The following is a 21,924-nucleotide window of genomic DNA, read 5'->3' as shown; positions in this document are numbered from 1 at the left end:
TATGTTAGTTTACGATTTCTAACATATTTTCGTTAAGATTCCCAGCATGTAGTAATTTTTTATCCTAGTAAATTCTTTACTCAAATGTAACAGATAAGCATTAAATATTTCGGAAGCTGTGAATATTTTGATTATAATATTTTGATAATAGCTTGATTTGTTTTTAACAATTCATTTAAAACAAATCAAGATGTATGTAAATAACTTGCAGTATTCTTAGGTAGCTTATTTGCAACAGCCGTGCGACACTTTTAGTGTATAACTTGTGTAGATTAAGAAGATTCTAGAAATAAATTATTACTTAAGAAACTTTGGGTAAACTTAAAATATAAAATATGTATAACAATTTCCCGAGTTTGCCGCATACATAATTTGTGTGACAATCCCACTTAAAATTTTCATCAAGCCAGACTCCCAAATATTTAGCTTTTTACTGACTGTATAATAATATCACAGTTGCACGATTGATGTTTAGCACAACATAATTTATACAGGGAGTGCCGGTTCATGTGGGAAATCTCTCGGATTCAGGTAGAACATCGAAAAATAATACCGAACGTTCCTATAAAAAAATTCCTACAGGCCTTCTTTACGAAGATACAGCCTCCTAAAGGACGCTGCTGGAAATTGGTTTTTCATAAATTACTTTTAAACTACCTTATACAATTTAATAAAAAATTTAGGTGATAAACACTATTAGGGACCTCTTAAAATGACATCCTTAAAATATAATTACCTTGTTTACTTTACCAGGGGTGGACTAGGTTGTACACTTTAATGCGTATATTTTTAATACCCTGTATGTTAAAGTCTAAAAAAAATGAAATTTGGATACCTTGAACCCTAGGCTAAAAAAAAGTACTCTTGTTCATTTTCGATAAAATGAACCGTTTTGGAGAAAAAAAAAATAAACGAGCCAATGTTTTTTTGTATTTTTTTTAAATGAGATAAGTACGCAAGTTATTTAAAGAACAGAGAAATTTCTATGTAAGTCATTTAATTTAAAATAATACATGTTCCTAAAAATACAGTGGTGTCCTAAAAAATACTTTTACAAAATAATTAAAAAAAACCTATGATGAGTGTATGTTTTTAAATTAGAAAAAACAACTTACAAAAAAATGCCAATAATCAAATATATAAACAAAAGTTAAATTCTTCAATACGAGCAATAAACAATTAATTATTAAAAACTTCGTAGGTTCGACGTGCGCTCGATGAACTCTAACACAATCGCGGGCACGACGAATCGAGGACTGCTGCACTCGCCACAATAACCCAAGATTATTTTTTATATTATCACAATGAAATGTAATTCTTTGGAGCAGTTCTTCCCGAGTATCGACTGGGGTGGAATACATCAAGGTTTAGATTTTTACCCCATAGATAAAAATCTAATGGCGTTAGATCGGGAGACCGAGGAGGCCAAGCAACAGGTCCTCTTCTACCTATCCAACGGTTTTCAAAAGTATTATTTAAGTGGTGTCTTACAGCAAGGCTAAAATGGGGTGGGACTCCATCATGTATAAAATACATATCTCGGCGGGTTGCAAGGGGCAAATCTTCTAATAAATCTGGAAGATTGTCTGGAGGAACTCCAAATAAAGTTCTGCGTTTAAACGTGGTGGCAGTTCAAATGGCCCAATCAAAAAATTGCCAATAATTCCTGCCCAGATATTTATTGATTGGATTGGATATTGGTACAACAGTTGTTCTTGAAGTACCATATGTACAATTGTTTTGGACGAATAAAGCTGAGCGGCTAATTTTCGAGTACTCGTTATAGGAGTGTCAGCTACAGCGTCTAAAATAATTTCTTCAATTGCACTGTACGTGCTGTTCTCCTCCGACCACCATTATTCTTTTTTTTCAAAACATCCTAAAATTGCATTAAGGAAATTTAAAAGTATTACCTCATTAAGTGGAAAACAGAAACCTACCAGTTTTCCTTAGACGTTGATCAACACGTTGAAATATTTTCTGATCCGGAATAATGCGATTGGGAAATCTTTCTTCGTACAATCTTTTTGCTTCCAATGCATTGCAAGACGCCAGACCATACATAAGATGCATATCTGCATACTTAATAAAAGTAAACTCCATATTTTGACGTAATTTAAATTAAAAGTTACCAAAATAATACAAAAATTTAAAAAATATTATCAAATAAAGGATGAATATGTTGACACAGATTAGGTTTAAATCATAGGTATTTGCTAAATTTGGAGTTTAGCAACGTTTGTAACAATAATGCGTTCAAAAATGCAAAAATTCCGATAAATAAGTCAGGTACAATACAATTGGTTTACATTATTTTTTTAGTTTTTTTATGCTTAGTTTTTATCTTAAGAATAACAAAAAAGAAATAAACGTATAATAAATAAGAAATATTTTGTAAAAGTATTTTTTAGGACACCACTGTATTTTTAGGAACATATATTTTTTTTAAATTAAATGACTTATATCGAAATTTTCTGGTCTTTGAATAACTGGCGTACATATCTCATTTAAAAAAAAATTAAAAAAAAACATTGTCGGTTCATTTTATCAATTATGAACAAGAGTACCTTTTTTTTAGCCTAGGGTTCAAGGTATCCAAATTTATTTTTTTTAGACTTTAACATACAGGGTGTTAAAAATATACGCATTAAAGTGTACAACCTAGTCCGCTCCTGGTAAAGTAAACAAGGTAAATGTATTTTAAGGATGTCATTTTAAGAGGTCCCTATCATCTAAAATTTTTATTAAATTCTACCGGGTAGTTTAAAAGTCATTTATGAAAAACCAATTTCCAGCAGTGTCCCTTAGGAGGCTGTATCTTCGTAAAGAAGGCCTGTAGGAATTTTCTTTATAGGAACGTTCGGTATTATTTTTCAATGTTCTACCTGGATCCGAGAGATTTCCCACATGAACCGGGACACCCTGTATATTTTAATAAATTTTTGAGTATTCGGCATACCGGCCTTAGTCATAGAATAGCAGATAAAACTTGATTTTTTACTATTTAGAGATAACAGGCTATAATCAAACCATTCTTTAATTAAACTAATCAAAGTTTCAGTTTTTTTATATGTTTCATGGCATTTGTTTTCTTAAATTAAAGGCACAGTATCGTCCACGTACCCAACAGCACTATCGTTGGGTAGGATGTCGAATAGTGTTTCTATTTATAGAATAAGAAGAACAGGACCAAGCGCCGTGCCTTGTGGCACACCACACCCTACCGGAGAAAAATCACTCAGTAAATCGCCAAATCATACTTGCTGCATTCTGTTTTCTAAGTATGATTTGAACAAATTAAGAGGCTTGGACTCCTTTGTGAGATAGTCTTTTTAGGAGTATGCGGTGCGGCACAGTGCCAAAAGCCTTAGCCAGGTCCAAAAATACACTTATATATTTTTTATTGTTGTTTAAGCTATTTCCCACTTTAACCAGAGCCATCCTCTGTACTAATTCTCTTCCTAAATCCAAATTAATTTTTATTGATGAAATTATTCATGGTTAAATTTCAAGCCTTGAATCAATAAAGTTTTCTATTACTTTACCAATGTTGTGGATGAGAGCAATAAGACTGTAATTCTATACCAAGTCGCAGAAACCAGTATTGTATAGGGGAATAACTCCTGTTTTTTTGAGGACATTCCAGTATAAACTTATTGTAGATACTTTATTAAGGCCCTGGTGTATCCCTACCAATTAAATATTCCAGTAGATATAGTAAAGCTTTACTAAATAGCTATATTAGCTATACTAAATTGGTAGGATGAGCCAGTGCCCTAATAAAGTATCTACAATATGTTTTTATGTTCAAGTTAGAGATGCTATACTCCATAGTTAACCAGCATTTCTTTAAAAACATATAATTCTAACAATGTAAGAAGGAACTTCATTGCAGATTTTGGAGTTATTGTTTCTACTTGACCACTGATTTGCTCTCACCAACAACATTGGCAATAGATGATCATCCTATCACTTCATTTATGACAAGTTTTATGGTTTTCTTTGAGTTAATAAGATAAGCATTAAAAATAAATCTAAAGTACTTTGGCCTTATGAATTAAATTAAATTTCTCTAGTCAGTAAAGCTTTGTTTAGCTGCAAGATCATTAGGGTTTAGAGAATATAATTTTATGAGTTTGGTACTCAACTTCTTAGATATTTTAATGCTTTTGGCGGCGGTACTATATTTAATATAAAATATTCGTGTTGATAATTGGACATACTCATCAAGAGCTTTAATGAATCTACCTGCCGACTCTGAAATATGCCTCAAATTGGCTTATTTTTGCTATTGTCTTATTTCTGAAGTTTGATGTTAAGAAGGATAGGAAAGTGTTTGAAATGACTACCATATAGCGAAACTGCATTTAAATTCTTATTACAATTTAAAACTAAGTATTCTAAGCAAGACTGTAAATTGTCATCAATGCTGGTTGTACAATTAATGCTACTTATAAAACTATGAGAAATAAGTGTATTTACAATAACGCCCAACAAAGGAAGTATATACAACAAAGAACCTCTGTACTTGATTTATTAGGTAAGTAGGTAAGGTTATCAATAAAGTTTGTCTTTTGTAGATCATGGCATTTATAAATATCAGTAAGGCTAATATCACAGCCATTTTTATTCATCTCAGCTATAAGAAATTTATTATTTAGTAATGAAACTATTTTATGTGATTTATAAATACTGTGTTTAATAAAAATTATAAAACCATTACATTTATTAATAACACTGTTTCTGATAGAGCAAAAACATAAAAAAAAAATTTTTAAAGGGTAAATATGTTAGAAAATTGTCCAGGTTTTTGGTGATGCTCCTAACATTTAAATGGATCAGATAAATATCTGTAACCGGAATGTTTCAGTCTTATATTCTAATATGCCATCATATATATATTATAAGCCATAATAGATAGTAAGGATTACTAAAAATTAGAAAAGAAAATTACCAAAAAGATCACTGATTGGAGCTTTCAATAATTTCCGGAACCTGGTATATGCTGTAGATCTTGAAGAAAATACTGCCCTCCCGTTGCATGCATATCTAGATCCATTCCGTAACCAAATAAATGAAAATCCATTTTTTTAATTGATTAGCTTATCTCAATAGATTTAAAGTAATAAGCAGTAATTCTTCATTAAAATATATGTTCATACATTCGCCTATATATTGCATTTTTGTCCCGTGAGAGGTTCTACCTGCTTTTTGTTCATGAGTATCGACATTTTTGTGGCCTCACTCTCTAAAGACACGATAACAAGGCATCTATTTGATTTGATTTGTTGTATTTTAATATGCTTTTCTATTCGAACTTCTCTCTCAACACACTGGAGAAGAGCGAGCGCTCTCTTTTTACTCTACACAGGAGATTCATTTGCATTTTTACAGATTCCAGATGAAAGTTACTGTTCAACTTTTAGCTTGGAGGAATGCTTAAAACAATCTAAAAATGTTAACCTATTAATCTTAGAATCTTAGGATAGGGGGCAAAAAAAAATGCAAAATTTACCTGCTATTAATAAGTATATTAAATCTTTTATAAATTATAATAAAGCTCTAAAAAACTATCACAAGTGCCAAAGGTACATTGTATCTAGGTAATAAAAAAGCCCAGAATAAACCCAATTTTTATAAAATCAGTTTACCCTAGCATAATTTATAAGAGGACAATTCAAGTTGATAGATCCCGGCCTATTTCATCCCGCGTTGCAAAGCACAAACAAGCAAGAAATATTTAATGAAGCAATCTCTTGATTGCAAACTGTTTCTGTATTCCTAACCCCGGACGATAACACTGTAATATGCCAATTAGCTTTATTACTCTGCTCTGAAAACCTCTGCAATATTTTTGTGTCAAATATAAACGGTGGAATAGCGCGGAGAGCTTTTTTTGTTAGTAGGAGGTAAACGTTGTTGAATTTTTTAGTGTCAAACGGCTGTTGCGACTTTTTTCTCTCAATTAAAATGCAATTTTAAAGTACAGTTTTCATGTGATTTAGGAAACATTTATAAATTTATGGTCTAAAAAATTACGCTAATAGTCAATTTTTGAATGTTAAACCATTAAAAGCCATATTTTGTTTTTTTGGAAGATTATATGGTGAAAAAGAAAATCCGCATAACATAGGATTTTTCTAAAGGATTTTAAATTAAACAGATTAATATAAAAATTTAAAACAAATCCACAGACCAAAGAAAGTTCTCTGAGAAACACCAATTTCTTTATTAGCATTACAACTTTACCTTATTTTCATTGGAATATAGTACACTTTGTATATTAAGTTACTATTTATTATAATAAGAAAAAACATTGATATTGATCAAGGCTTCTCTTAAAATACATTCATTAACAGAATCAAATGACTTGATTAAATCAAAAAATATGCAATGTATTTTTAATCTCTTCTATCGATTCGATTTCTATCTACTAATGAGTTAAATATTATTAATATATTAACTTAAAGCTAAACACATATTAATAAAATTGATGACAACTTTTTATGTTCATAAAAAAAATAACTTATATGGTAAAGTTTCTGGCTATTTCCAATTTTTATAGATATTTATTATTTTATTATTTTAAATTTTGTGTCATATGTTGGTGTTAGAAACATGCTGCAATTTATTGCAATCGTTTTTATAAAACGATTACTTATTTTTTTTTAATTTATTTTTTATTTAAAATCCCTTTAATATTTTCTTATAGCATGCTATATTTATATTAGTTTTTAATCCATTTTCATTTTATAGTTATTTAAATTGGCCACTTTATTATATGCTTTTTATAATTTTGGATTTAAATCATCGTATAAATTTAGTTTTAATATATATTGTGTTTTCTGTTCATTGACTTTAGAAGGCGAGGTTATCTAGGGGTTCTTATTCACATATTGTTTTTTAAATTTTATAATGCTTTTAGATAACTTTATATGATATTCAAGTCAAAATATAACATTTTTAAAGACATTATCCAAGTTTGGTTTACATAGTTTATATACAGGTTGGGCAATTGAAGATGATGTCCATCATTGTCCAAAATATTGGCAACATTCGCTTCGTAGGTATTTGCTATTTGTATTTTTTACAAAATAACAATAATAATATCTGTACGCTTAATTTTGGTGTGAATCTATACGATGCGTTGCTCAATTTTATAGCGTTATTATTTTCGTCTCAGCCTATTATGGCTGTTTATACGGCTTCCAGACGAGCTCAAATTAATAAATAGTTCGGTTAGATTGTAGGTTCAAGGATTTGTTTTCATTTTCGTATATACAATTGGCCAGTTCTTTGCGAAAAAATAATTTTAATCGTGATTTCTTTGTTTGGCATATTCTTCCGTCTTCACTGTTGTCATAAATTCCACAGTAAGGTGCAAAAATGTAAGAGTCTAGAAGTAAGAAAGACCAGAAGAAATGGTTTTTACTGCCGATCAAGTTAAAAGTGTTAAAGAGAATCTGAGTATGAACCATAAAACTGTTACAAGTATTTGGAAAAATATAGGTACGAATCTTTTAAATATTCCAAAGTTTGAGGAGATATTTCCCGAACTGCTGACTTTTGCCGACTGGTGGCAAAAAATTAAATTTTATGAGATTGTGTTGAAAACAGCAAATGAATATAAATTTTTTTTATGAAATTTTATTCTATTCTATTTTTAAATAAAACTTCTTTTCCAATATACAGGGTGTCCCATTAATAATGGTAAATATTTTAACAGCAGATTCCTCTCATAAAAATAATGAGGTTAGGTTAAATTTTCCCAGTCCGAAAATGAAATGCAACCAAGATACAGGGTGATAAACATTAAGTTTTTTTTTTTAATTTTGCTCATAACTTAAGCATTTGTTCCTTGTTTTTAATGAAATTTGGTCTGTGGGGGTTTCTTTGTATGCCAAATATAAAACTTAAAAAATTTTTAACTTATCTCATAGAGGGCGCCACCAGCCTTATTTTAGTCTTTTTTAAACTCCATAACTTTTTTACACTTTGTATAATGTAATGTTTTATTATAAATTTCTATTCTAGAAGTGTTTTTCCTTAAAAAAGGTATACCTTAAAAATGTTGCTAGGATTTACCGTTCTCGAGATATTTGGACTTAAAACTTACAATACGCTCAAGAAAAAATTAATATTTTTCTATTTTAAGTTGAAAAAAAAAATAAGTAAGCTGTGTCTAACAAAAAACTGAAAACAAACAAAGTCACTGTCACTGTCACGATTTATGTTTTTTTAGTTGCTGTGGCGCGTTATAGCTCACACGATTAGTTACTTTATTACCCTTTATTACGTTATTTTTGTTAGTTATTAATAGTTCTGTTATTAATTGTTACTTGTTGCGTTAGTGTTAGTTCCAGTAGTCTTTATTTATCACTTTAGGTCAAGATGCCTAGACATCAATATTTTTCTAATTCGGGAAGGCGAGATATGGTTTGTGTTTATGTCCAAGCAAATTACAGCGGTCTAAGAGCTTGTCGACGTTATGCGCAATTTTATCCAAATAGGAGGCAGCCAGATTTTAAACTCTTTAAAAACGTTTACCAGATACTTGGGGAAACGGGTTCATTCAGGCCAAAGCGAGATGTTGGGCATCCAAATAGTCGTAATGTGGATCAAGAAGAAGAAGTGTTAGTCCAGGTTGCCGAAGATTCAGAAATAAGTGTAAGACATATGGCGGCAAGAACTGGAATTAGTAAGTCCTCAGTTTTAAGAATTTTTCATAGTGAGCGTCTTTATCCATACCATTTTACGCCAGTACAAAATCTTTTGGTGACAGATCTTCCAGCGAGATTAGATTTCGCTCGCTATATCAAGGAACAACAAAATCAAGATCCCCTATTTAATAATAATAATAATAAATCATTTTATTGTTGCATAACATTTACATAGTTTATAATATTTACTTACATATAATGCTGGAACTAAAGGCTTTTTATTCAGCATCCCTCCCAAGGAAGGGGCTGTTAAAGCCCATGCATTGCTATACACTTTTCATTATAGCACTCATATAACCTTCACAATAATTCCTCAATTTTTGCCAGTAACCCAATTATATATAAAGTAGGCAAAAAGACCTACATTAAACCAAACTAACAATGTGGACGAATAATAATATTATTATCTACATCTACCCTAGATCTGCTAAACTCAATGATAAAAATCTAAATTTATTAATAAAATTATGTTTACGGATGAAGCGACTTTTACCCGACCGGGAATTTTTAATTTTAGAAACAAACATTCATGGGATATTGCAAATCCAAACCTCATTACTGAAAAACACTTTCAACACGAATTTAAAGTTAATATTTGGTGTGGTGTTATAGACAATTTTTTTAGGACCTTACGAGTTACCTCCAAATCTAAACGGTGGATTATATTTAAATTTTTTAGAAACAAAACTCATTGATTATTTAGAAAATTTGCCTTTAAGTATGCTCCAAGATATGATTTTTATGCAAGATGGCGCTCCTGCGCATTTTGCTAGACCCGTGAGAGAATATCTTAGTGCTAATTTCAACTGGATAGGACGTGGAAGTCAAAGACCTTGGCCCGCACGAAGTCCTGATTTCAACCCATTGGATTTTTGCGTATGGGGATACATAAAAACCATTGTTTACGAAAATCAAATAAACACAAGGGAACAATTATTAGAAAAAATTCAAGCCGCTGCTGAGGCATTTCGAAATAAGCAATTATTTTTTAAGATTCGGAGGTCTTTTAATAAAAGAATTTTAAAATGTCTTGAGACAAATGGAGGCCATGTGGAACATTTACTGGCAAATATTTATAATTTTTATGTTTAAGTAATTATTTAGGGTATATATTTTTATTAATCAATCATTTAAAATGTAATATAGCAATTTAAATAGTTTAAAGTATGGTTTTCATGGATGTCTTTAAAATCTTTAAATGTAAATATCTAGAAAAAGAGTAATCCTAGAGACATTTTTAAGGTATACCTTTTGTAAGCAAAAATGCTTGCAGAATGCATATTTAAAACATAAAATAAAATTATACAGGGCGTGAAAAAGCTATGGAGTTCAAAAAACCACTAAAATGTGGCTGGGGGCTCCCTCTATAAGATAATTAAAAAAACCTAATAAAATTAGATTTGGCATATAAAAAAACTTCCAAATGCTAAATTTAGTTAAAAACAAAAAACAATTGTTTGAATTTTGTCTATAACTTTAGAGACAAAATTCAAAAAAAAAACTTAATGTTTATCACCCTGTATCTTGGTTGAGGTTTCTTACTTCAGTATCATTAGAATTCCAAAGTTCAGTAGCCTCAAAAATTTAATGTTTATTGCTGGTACTTCAGCGCCCAAAAATACTTTTTTGGATTCAAATTCTTTCTGGCATTCCAATTCTCCCTGATTTGCACCTGGGAGCGAATCGGTCTAATTGCTACAAGACGGCTGTCCTGCTCACTACGTGGTGATTGTAAAAAAAAACATGGTAACAAATACTTTTCCTAATCGCCTTTTTAGTAGGACTGGCAATATTAAATTGTCTCCTAAATCTCCAGATTTGTCCCCAAATTATATTTATTTTTGGCGTTGTCTTAAGAAGACCATTCCAAACACGAATTTAGTAATGCAACAAATTTAGAAGAGATGCGAGAAAAAATTTTTGAATGCGCTAATTCTAATTTATCAAACACTCTTTTGGAAGTATGAAGGCGTTTAAAATAGGTTAACTTATTATTTAGTCAAGGGTCTGTTTGAGCCTTTTATTTCAAGAGTTTATTTAAATTTATTATATTTAACGTGTTTTAGTTTTACTTTTGAATAATTGTTTAATTTTTGCTGCTTTTATCAAAGTTTCTTATTTTTATTTATTTTAATTAGAATACTGCTTTAATTTCCATTATGCAATACACAGTTAAATAAACATCTTGGGACTACGATTATATGTGACTGATACACTGATGTACGTAAGCCCTGCATCAGAAAAATATCTTAGAAATACCTGAACTTTCGCGTAATATTTTGCGCAAATTTATAGCAAGTAATATAGTTATCTTGATCAAACTTAGATGCTTACTAACGTCGCACTAAAAATTAACGACGTAGCAGGCGACTAGCAGAGCGCACGAAATGCATGCGTGCGCGTTGCCATATTTTACGTTTAAGCACTCCTCTACGCGTAGTGATCGATTCCCCAACCTGTATGTAGTTCATTAATGTAAGTATCAAGGATGTCTTCCAATTTTTTTTAACAGTAAATTCCAATTTATTTTAATGCCATCTTAATGTATACTTTTTATGATACTAATTGTTGCAATAATTAATAAAGTTGAATAGTTTAAATGTTTTTAAATTTAAATTTAGCAACTGCTTCCATACATGTGACAAGCTCTCAATTATATTAATAAAATTCAGATTTAAACGTTTTTAAAATATCATAAAAATATGCACGTTTGATCCACTTTTAAAATTTATCTTTTTTCGTATTTTATTTGAAAACTCAGTATTACTTATTAAGAAAAAACCTAGATATTTCTAAGCTTATATCCTTAAAAAGCGAACGTACGCTTAAATATAACATTTGTCTATTTATAAAAAAATGGTAATTCTAGATTAAACCTTATTTGTAATCGTGGCAAAAATATACGGTTCGATGAAAGCAAAAATGAAAATTCTGAATTTTCAGGAACGGAGGAAGATGATAATTTATTATACTAATCAGAAGACGGTACTACAAAAGCTAATTTAAAGCTGAAGACCAACCTTTGCACTAATAACATTTCCCTTTTCTAAGCCACTACTTTTTAGTACAACTAGTTTTTTTTTCTTATTTGCTTGAAAATATGGAATGTCTCCATCGGATATTGCTTATCACCCTCGCCATGGCCTTGGATATCGAATTACGAAGGTCTTGAAAATTGTTTTATTTTTTTCATTACGTTAGTAATATATTGTTTTCACAGAATATCTTAATATATATATATAAATATATATACAATATATAATGTATATTAATCCGTAACCAATAAAAATATGTTTTTGTCTCTTTAGCTAACAACATATTAATTCATTAATTTTCAAAATATTGATCTTTATTAACAATAGCTAAAACAATAATCTAACAATAACTCAATAACAAATAACAATAAAATTCATGTATAGACTTACACATTACTATAAATTTATTCTTACCGTATTTCCTTTTATATTCGTACCGACTACAAAAGAAAATAAAGAATATTTAGAACGCATGTTAAATACACTTGGCATTTTCTTCACGAGTAGGTGCCAAATAATAGTATTTTAGTCTTTTTCTTTTTATGTTAGTAATCTACTATTTTGCCTTGTTGGCTCGAAAATAATATAGGTAACTAGAATAGGGAAGTTATGTAATACTTGTACAAATATGGTCATTGTTATATTCAGCAGTAATTTAAGATTGGTCAAGCTTACAATTATTAAATGAATCTTAGCAGTATTGAATTTTGTTTTTCGAACCACTAAGCTGATTATTTTTCTTATTGCATGATGGAATGAAGCAACCCACTTGATTTTTATTGGCTTGTAAATGCTACAATATTAATTTAAAAAAGTATTCTATAAATCTTTTGACTTGTAACCAAAGAAAACTATTACTTCCCGAATGGTTTCGAAATTTTTAAATTATTTATCTCAATATAAATTTTAAAATACCTTACAATATAAAGTGTAAAATTATTGAACTGGAGAATTTTCAACATAACATTGCGATGCTTTTTCTATTCTTGGAAAAAAATTTTTTTCTGAAAAGCAGAAGGACAGTATAATGAACATGGTAGAAAATCCAAAAAGAATATCCTAAACTCATTTCTTTCAATTTTGGCCTTAAAATTCCGTTATCAGCTAGCATCTAATTAAATGCTTATTTCACTTTTAAATTAAAAGGGATAAGGGAATTTTAAGGCCAAAATTCTTTAATTTATATTTAAAACTAGCAAAAAATATGCGCCTTTGTGATCCGCTTTAGACTGGAAAATGTATGTCAGTGGCAATTTGCTTACATTTTTAACTGTTTTTAATAAAAAGGAGTATAAAAGTATAGGCTACATTTCAGAGAATATGTACAAGTAGAAAAAATTATTTCCAATTAGTTATTGTGAACTAACAAATTGATTACAAAAAACTGAAATTTAGCAAAAGATCTAAGACAAAAGTGTTAATCAAAATAGATACTAGCTTCGAAGATATTAGACCGTTAATTATTACTTTTAAAATTTAAAAAAGTACGATTTTTAACTTGTGAGTAAGCTAGTACTTGTCCTTAATTACCAATATATGGGTTACAAGGCACAGGTTTGAATGTGCTTTTTAGTTAAACCACAAAATAGCAGTTTAAAATTGAAAAAAACCAAGTTTTCTCTTTCGAATTATTATTTAATTTACTTTTTTAATTGTACTCATTATTATGTTGATTCTTTTGTTTTTTCACTTTAAACAATAGCCTCACAAGCATCTGCAGCTTGCGTCAATAATACTCATAAAAAAAGACGAAATTGCTTACGAAATAAAGTAATGGGTAGTATTTGTACTTCCTTAAGGCTTTGAAAGGGTTGTAGAGATTGAGAAATAGATTTACAAAATTTATTAAACTAAATTTAAATCTATCAGAATTTATGAGAACTCTTATTTCAAGTTTTTAGTTTTCATTAAACTTCTTAATTCATAGAAGTTATTCAAAAAAAGTTATACTCTAAAAAACGTTCCAATCACCTTATGGTATAAATTACCTGTATGGCAACAAAATAACAACTAAGTGGGATCGATGACTAAATTAGAAATTTATTTCAAATTGGTCTCTTAATTGGCAAAACCCAATTCGCTAAAATGCCTTTAGGGCCCACATTTGGGTTTTCTTCGTAACGGTTAAACTGGACTTCAGATTACGGTCATCGTATCGTGCGGGTCAGATAAGTCATCGATTATACGTCATCAACGGATATATAATATATAACCAACCGCTAACCGGTCTAGAGGTCCTGTTTATTCTTGATAAAAGAAAGTATTTTCTTAAATTGGCAGTTGAGAATTTTTACTAAATAAATTGGCGATTTTACAATAAGGACATTGTTTATGGAACCAACTTATATATTCAGAAAAAAAAACAGATCAATGCTTGTATAAATACTGCAAGATGATTCTTTAAACGTTTGTTACTTTTTTAAAGGATGGCATTTTAGGATTTATTTTTGAAATGTATATACAGTGTATTCACTTAAGTTCGCATTATAGGGAAAAGTTTATTATTAATTAAATAAAAATGTTCTGCTTAGCCCAAAACCTAAAATGCAACCATCAGATATTCATTTTTTTTTTCGTCGTATTCGAGGTATTTCAGAAAATATTAATTTTGCTCAATAAAGTACATACCTTTATTTTTGATAATATCAAATACTTTAATAAGCTATCTCTTTATTCATTAAATATTTAATAACTTTACCTCTCTTAACATCTGTGTTGCATGATTTTGATGATGCATTAAAATAAGACATAAATAACAAAATTATTTATTTCACAATAACTACATTGTATACAGTGCTAATAATGTTAATTGTCTAACAAGCGTCTAAGTTTATTATCAATTTATCACTACTGCCTCAATTTATCCGCCTTCTTACCTCTCAATACCTCTCTGATTATATTTGGAGTGATACCCTGAATTGTCCGTAATAATTGTTTTTTAAATGTTCTACGTTTGTGAACAGCCTGTCTTGATATACCTGTTCCTTTAAGTAACCCCATAAGAAAAAATCTAATTGGAATTAATCTGGCGACCTAGCTGGCCAAAAAATATCGGAATGTCTATTAATTAACCTTCTTCTTAAAATATTTTCAAGGTATTACCTTACGTCTATCGTACTATGACATGTTGCGCCGTCCTGGTGATATACCTGTTGTCGTTTGTGTCTTGGAAGGTCACGAAGAAAATCATAAAACTGATTTTATAAAAAAATTAAATATCGTTAAAAAACGATTGTCAAAAAAAACAAGGGCCATTTTTTTTAAATATTCGTAAAGTGAGAATTTCGTGAAGATACTGTTTCATTAGACGTAAAAGTAGCTTCGTCCGAAAAAAATATTCTTGCAGCTAAATAGAAATTATCTTCTAGCTCTCCTTGGATAAGAAAACATAGAATTTGTTTTTCTGTTTTTTGTCTGTCCCAACTTTAGAAAATGGATACATTATGATTTATATTAATAAAACCTATTCTCTTTAAGAATTATTAATATTGTTGATTTATGAATTTTATCTAGAACGAGGACGCCTTTTCCTAGAGGCACTTAAATGTTTTCCAATGTAGATAGCATTACATTCAACTTTATCTCTTTACTTGTAACGATTTCTGACGATGCTTGTTGCTGAATTTATTATTAACATTTTTACATGATTTTAGTGTTTCCATAATTCTCATTACTGATGTATATTTTTCCTTGGATATCTGTTGTTAAATATTTCAGCTGCTTTATGATAAAGTTTATAACGATTACCGACGATTAATACACTATTACACTAATACACATTCTATTTTTTCTTCCATACTAAACTGCACCGGCATGTTAACAAATTTTGTTTCACGTTCACTGTCAAACAATTCCTGCTATCCAAAAATCATTTGCTTATCGTTACATTCCAGATTTCACGTAACAACAGTTACATTTGCATTGTTATTGTAGTTAAAAAAGAAAAAAGGATTTTTTCATACATTTAGATATAATTGCATATTTAAACGTAGTTTTTAGTTCTTATCAACTTTTTTTAATAACAATTGTCGATCTTGTCGAAAATAAAAATATTTATTCGTAAGCAAAAATTATTCTGATGGTTGCATTTTAGGTTTTGGACTAAGCAGAACTTTATTTTATAGTAAGCGTAAAAAAATATACATAAACAAAGCACTATAATACCACATCCATATAATTTTAATGATAATTAACGTCTAAATTTATCCACTTAATATTATTATCTGTACATTTTCAACTTTTTATATTATATAGAAAGTCTTATTGGAGAAACCTGTTGCACCAAAAATATTTTATAAGAATGTCCTAAGATCCAAATCTAATTACCAAAATACCTCAACTCACTTTGATTACAATAACTAAGGAAATGAAATAACAGTGGCAGCCAAAGACACTAAACGAATTTGCATATAATTTTTTTCTTTTAATGCCAACATTTTGGTCTATATTAGACCTTCTTCAGAAGAAAATCAAAGCTTTTTATTAGACTGTAAAAAGTGGATACAGATCCAAAAATTTAATCGACCCCTTATCGAATTTAACTCTTAAAAGTTAAATTGGGTTACTAAAACAATACATTAAATTAAAGTACAAGACCTTATGAGTCTAAATGATATATGTAAAAAATTATTAAAAACAAATTTATTTTCTATAATAAAAAAAAATAAATAAATGGTAATAAAAGCAAGAATAGCCACACTAACGTTAATTTAAGAACAATAAATTACTATGTTCAAAAATAGTGTACTAACTTATTTTGTACCAATTTAATTTGAAAAAGAAATAAAGCTATTAAAATTAGTATCTATTGTTAAAATAATCACCTAAACTCCAAACGTTTGATTCGATTGGAATCGTACAATCCTTTTATTTTAAAAATTAAAATACTAATGGTAACTGAAATTGTAGTGCTTTTCCTTGTGACAAAATTTGTAAATAATTTGTGTACGATATTTATATATCAAAAAAAGCAAATCTATAAACATACTTTTTTAATTAAAAATATCGATTATGAAACGATGTTTTTCATACTATACTAAAATAAATTCAGAGGAGCAAGGCTGTATCTGCTATAAAATATTGTTTTTATTATCATAATGCCAATTACAAAAAAAAAATATGAGAAAACGCTATTTTCTTCTAGTTTTTTTACATTTTGGTATTTTCTTAAATGATCCACACCGTCAAATTGTTTATATTTACAATGAAAAAAATTGATATTAACGTCCCTTTTTACAGAAATAGATACTCGTATGGTATCTGATAGTACTGTCTGAAGATCTGTTATATCAGAAAAAACTTAAGAAAAATATAGACATTTGTAAAATAAAATGTGTATTGAACCTAAAGATTAAAAGAACCCAAACTCCATATTTGTTAAGCTACTGGGAGTACCCTTAGAATTTTAGCTTAAATATTAACAAATCACTTTCTTGGTCAGAAAGTTAATAAATAGTATATTAATTCAAATACAACAAGGAAAGTTGAATGAATCATTAAAGGGTCTAAATCTTAAATAAAAGACAATGATGATTAGGGACGAAATTTAGAAAATTTAAGAGTTTAACATTACGGAATTTTTACATAATCTATTTCAAATTATATCTACGTACAAAATTTAAATGACTAGTTATCCTAATCGATTCTTAAAGATCCATTAAAATGGTAATTAGGTGTTGTTCTGATTAGGTAAAACTAAAACAAAGGATTCCAACTATTTAATAAAAGGCGTCATGGATAAGAAGGAGTTTTGCAGAAGTATGTAGAGCTTATCTTGGAGGATTTACGCTGCAACAAAGGTAATAAAAAAGGAAATAGTATAAAATCTTAAAATAAACTAGTGGCTGAAATAGTATATTAAATAAACGATAAAAGAAAAAATCCTTTTAAAATAAAAATGTTTTTGTTGAAAATGCAAGATAAAAATTTGGTATAACATTTTTTAAAGAAATTTTTTTTATGTATAGTATACAATTGTACAATAATATTTGCTAAATAAATAATCCAGACAATGAAGTCACTAAATTGTATTTTTGTAATTGTGTAAGTAGTAATTTTAGCAGGTAGGCATAGATCTGGTTTTATATGTTCATTTCTATTATATTAGTTTGTATAAGACCGATTGTCAGATTATATGAATTTCTCTTAGCTATAACGAGACGGATCTTCGGTTGAATTATTAGTTATTATTATCATCGTTGTGGTTTAAAAACACTCAGTTGTAGAATTTTACTGTTTTAGTTGTTAGTTCAACTTTATAGTGAAAGGTTTAACTACCAATTATTTTAAAGATCAGCCATTTTTAAAAATGAAAACTAATTTAAACTATTACTATTCAAAAGGCATTCTAGAGAAATGTATAAAAACATACGAAACTTTTATGTCAAGGATTACATTATTTAAGAAAAAAATGTCCGCGGAGACCGAGCATCCTCATTTTTTATTCAGACCCTTTTAAGTACAGACAAAACTGGAAATGGTTTCCGCATTTCGTATTCTAAAAACGAAAGCACCTTCTTACAAGGTTATGAACCTGATAAAAGTTTTATATTTGCCATAGTTTTTTGGCATGACGCCTGGACTGAAATGGGTTATACAAATCTGCCAGAAGATATTTGTGAAACTTGATTTTGTTTGTTGTCTGACAGAAATATTAAATTTATATTAGATAAACGATACCTGGCCACTTTACATAATTTAAGTTTTAGTATTATAAAAAATGTACGTGTTCATGTTTGAGTTAAAAAGGGTAATATAGAGAAGGCAGCGTTTTTCAGAAATCCCGTGCGGGAAACAATATCTATCAAATCTATATAAAACATGAACAGAAAAATTAAAACGAAGTTATTTATTTAAGTATACCATTAGCAATGACTAATAAAGTATATATAAATTAAACTTAAATTTAAATACATATCTATCTAAGCAAATCATAAGTACCTAAGTTTTTGCACTAAATGAAGTCCTTACTTATATATGATCAATCTTACTAATAAAAAATATAAAATCATAAAAAAATTAAATCATAATATAATAAGTCGACATAGTAAAATAAAATAGGGGACTAAACACAAAGTATTAAATAGAAAACAAAGTATTAGTAGGAACAGTAACTTATTAATAATTAGGTTTCTGATGTCTAAACTACATAACAGTAAGTATAATTTAAAAAAATAAAAAGAAAATTAGTAATAAAAAAAATTAGCAGCAACGAAGACTAGAACTTCGTTAAGAGATTATTATTGACTCTCTTGGTACGGCCGTACAAAAGGTAAAAAATAAATGCATCATTTGGAATTATTTTAATATTCATACTACCTGTAACCTGAAACAAAAACATAGATAAGAACAAGAAGTACTTTCAATACTTTCATTGTGAACTCCTAAGAGCAGTAGCAATCAATGCACGCTTGCCTCCAGATATATAAGATTAAAACCATTGGCAAAATATCTCTACAACTTTCACAACAAAACTTTGTAATCAACCTATTAAAACTTCAAAATGCATTCAAGGAGGTGCAGAACTTAAAAATAGAAAGACCGATATCAGAGCCTTTGCACTTCAAAACAATACCTTGGTAAATAAATTAAAATGATAAATTGCATACTTTATTAATTAACCCTTATTATCCTGAATTTCCTTTTTTTGATTAAAAATGTATTTTTTTGGTAATATTTTCTTTAAATGGATTGTGTGAATATATTTGTGTAATTATTTAACCCAAAAAATCCGCCATTTTTTATTTATAGGGCGTTAGATATATGTAACGCTAGGATAATATGGGTACAAAAAATTACCTTTAATTGACTTTAAATGTTTATTTGGAAGAAAAAAGTTTATAAACTCTGTTAAAAGTAAAAGAAAAACATAAAGCTTACGTTGTATGGAATTTTATATTACAATCTATGCATAAACCCAATTCACATTTTGAGCAAATGGTTCTCACACTTGATATTACAATCTATACATAAACCCAATTCACATTTTGAGCACATGGTTCTCACACTTGAAGAGCATCCCTCAAATGCACAGCGTCTTCGTTTATTGTTAGAAATATAAACCAGCCAGTGATCCAGGCGATCATATCTAAGTTGATTAGACACTGTTTGATGTTGCACTTGAAAAACTAGATTTGGGTCGACCGGCTCCCTTTGATTCGGTACCGTATTTCCTAATATAGGTCATAGCAATATCTCTGCGAAAATCGAGCTGTACACAATTTTTTCCAGTTTTCTTGTATAGATACCAAGCATTTTCTATGGAAACATCAAGCATCCATGTGAATAGTGACCTCCACCATTTTTTAGACCTTATGCCAATGCGGTATCTGGAAACATTCTGATCCATCAAGTCTGTTCCACCCATCGATTTGCTCTATTTAGCAACCATCAATGGACGGGGCACCTGAACACTCTTTTTGTCTTTTCTGGAAAACCGCTTTACGTAAGTAATGGGTTCCATTCCAAAATTTGTGGACGCCATTGTCAAAACATTGTCATCCAATCAACGAATAAACATAACTCCACTATTGCGATCAAGAACCGATTCAGAATCACCCCGATTAGCGTTTTTATGAAAATTCGCTTTTGTAGATAACGGTATATCTTTAGGTAGCCGGTTGTCTCTTATGGTTCCCGTACACCAAACATTTTTTTCTCGCATATGTTCCAGGAGATTAACACTTGTAAATAAATTATCAGTGTATAGTTTGTAAGGCAAGTTTTTTTTTTCTGGTGGAAACTGTCGTAACATATGAAGCAGCGGAGCCGTGCACTTACCATATAATTTTTCATCGCGCTCAGTAGTCTTAGGATTTTTGCATTGATAAATGTTAAAATTGACAAGATATCCCGATTTGGTGTTCAAGGACCACATTTTAAAACCGAATCGAATGGGTTTTCCACGTTTAAATTGCTTGCATCCGTGCTTGTCAAAGTATTTCACCATAGATTCATCATTATCTAGATCTTCTTCAGGCATAAAATATTTTAAAAATCTGGACTGTAGTTGATCCATAAGTGGACGGACTTTCCACGCCTTATCTTTTTCATCCAGCTTATTTGTGTCGGAAAAATGTAAGAACTGCATAATTTGTTCAAATCGATTTCGTCTCATTCCGTTTTTCACTGGATTTGCCATATCTGGCTGAGAATTCCAGAAATAAAGTTTTCCCGGCTTAGGATCATATCCACTTAAAGTCATTATACCGATAAAGCATTTCAATTCATCCATAGTGATATTAGGATCTGAGCAGTTTTTAAACATTGCATACTTGCGTGTTTCTTCTAGTATATAGACTAAGAGGGTCTCATCCCAAAATATTTCAAATATTTCAGTAGGGGTCATATTTTCAAAAGTTGAAAAATCGTAAGGTGGAAACGTATTTTCACTAGCAATAAGATCGCCCTTCAACCAAGAATAGGTTCTTTTAGGGAAAAAGTCTTCGCGGGACAATCTTTCATTTTCTTATGCATCACAATTTAACACTTGTTTTTCTTCTATTGTCACAGACGCCGTGTTATCTTCTTTTTCAGGATGGCTTAAATGGTTTTTCACAAGAACTTTAACTTCAGCGCGTAGCTGTCTACCCGACAAGTGGTCTAAATCTCCCTCCTCGTCCTCGTTACCCGACTCTTCATCCGTAAGCACATTTACCTCAGGAGGTTCAGTATAAATGGCATCAATATCATCTTCGTATGCGATTTGTAAGGCTTGTTTAAGAGTTAATCCACCACTAAAACAAAATTTATATTAAAATTATTTAATAAAACCATGATATAATAAGCAAACATATCACTTGAAAAAAAAAGTAAATATTTATTTTCTCAGTAGTGTATTATCCTAGCGTTACATATATGTAACGATGAGAAATAAACACCTGTCCAATCCAAATTTAGAAAAATATCGAATTTATACTCTACTATTTTATACTAATCAACATTATTTTAGATAAAAAACATGATTGTGCTAATATTATCAAGTAATAGGAATAATTATAATACTTACACTTACACTATCCTAGCGTTACATATATGTAACACTAGGATAATATGGGTTAATAAGCAAAGAGATATAATTGCATTAATAAAAGGCTAATTTTCTCATAGTAGTACTTAGTTTTGATCTTAAAAAAGCGTTTCCTATTTTACATATTTTTAAGCGATTTTTT

At 29.5% G+C, this 21,924-nt stretch overlaps 2 protein-coding genes across 3 annotated transcripts in view; one reads left to right on the top strand and one right to left on the bottom strand.

The window, feature by feature from the left end:
- LOC126734698 (cell adhesion molecule DSCAM-like) overlaps positions 1-21,924 on the top strand; it is a 466,019-nt gene that overhangs the window by 284,999 nt on the left and 159,096 nt on the right. The gene's annotated exons all lie outside the window — the stretch shown is intronic.
- On the bottom strand, positions 20,259-20,987 carry LOC126734288 (piggyBac transposable element-derived protein 2-like). The gene has a single exon (XM_050437845.1). The coding sequence runs from the start codon at positions 20,985-20,987 to the stop codon at positions 20,259-20,261; it is 729 nt and encodes a 242-aa protein (XP_050293802.1).

The sequence above is a fragment of the Anthonomus grandis genome, chromosome 3, assembly GCF_022605725.1.
Source record: "Anthonomus grandis grandis chromosome 3, icAntGran1.3, whole genome shotgun sequence".
Taxonomy (NCBI): domain Eukaryota; kingdom Metazoa; phylum Arthropoda; class Insecta; order Coleoptera; family Curculionidae; genus Anthonomus; species Anthonomus grandis.
The sequence above is the reverse complement of the archived record's forward strand: the minus strand, read 5'-3'. Positions and strand labels throughout refer to the sequence as shown.

Bases quoted from the DNA above. Each gene is read 5' to 3' on its own strand.
- LOC126734288 (XM_050437845.1), bottom strand. From the start codon at position 20,987: ATGGATGAATTGAAATGCTTTATCGGTATAATGACTTTAAGTGGATAT.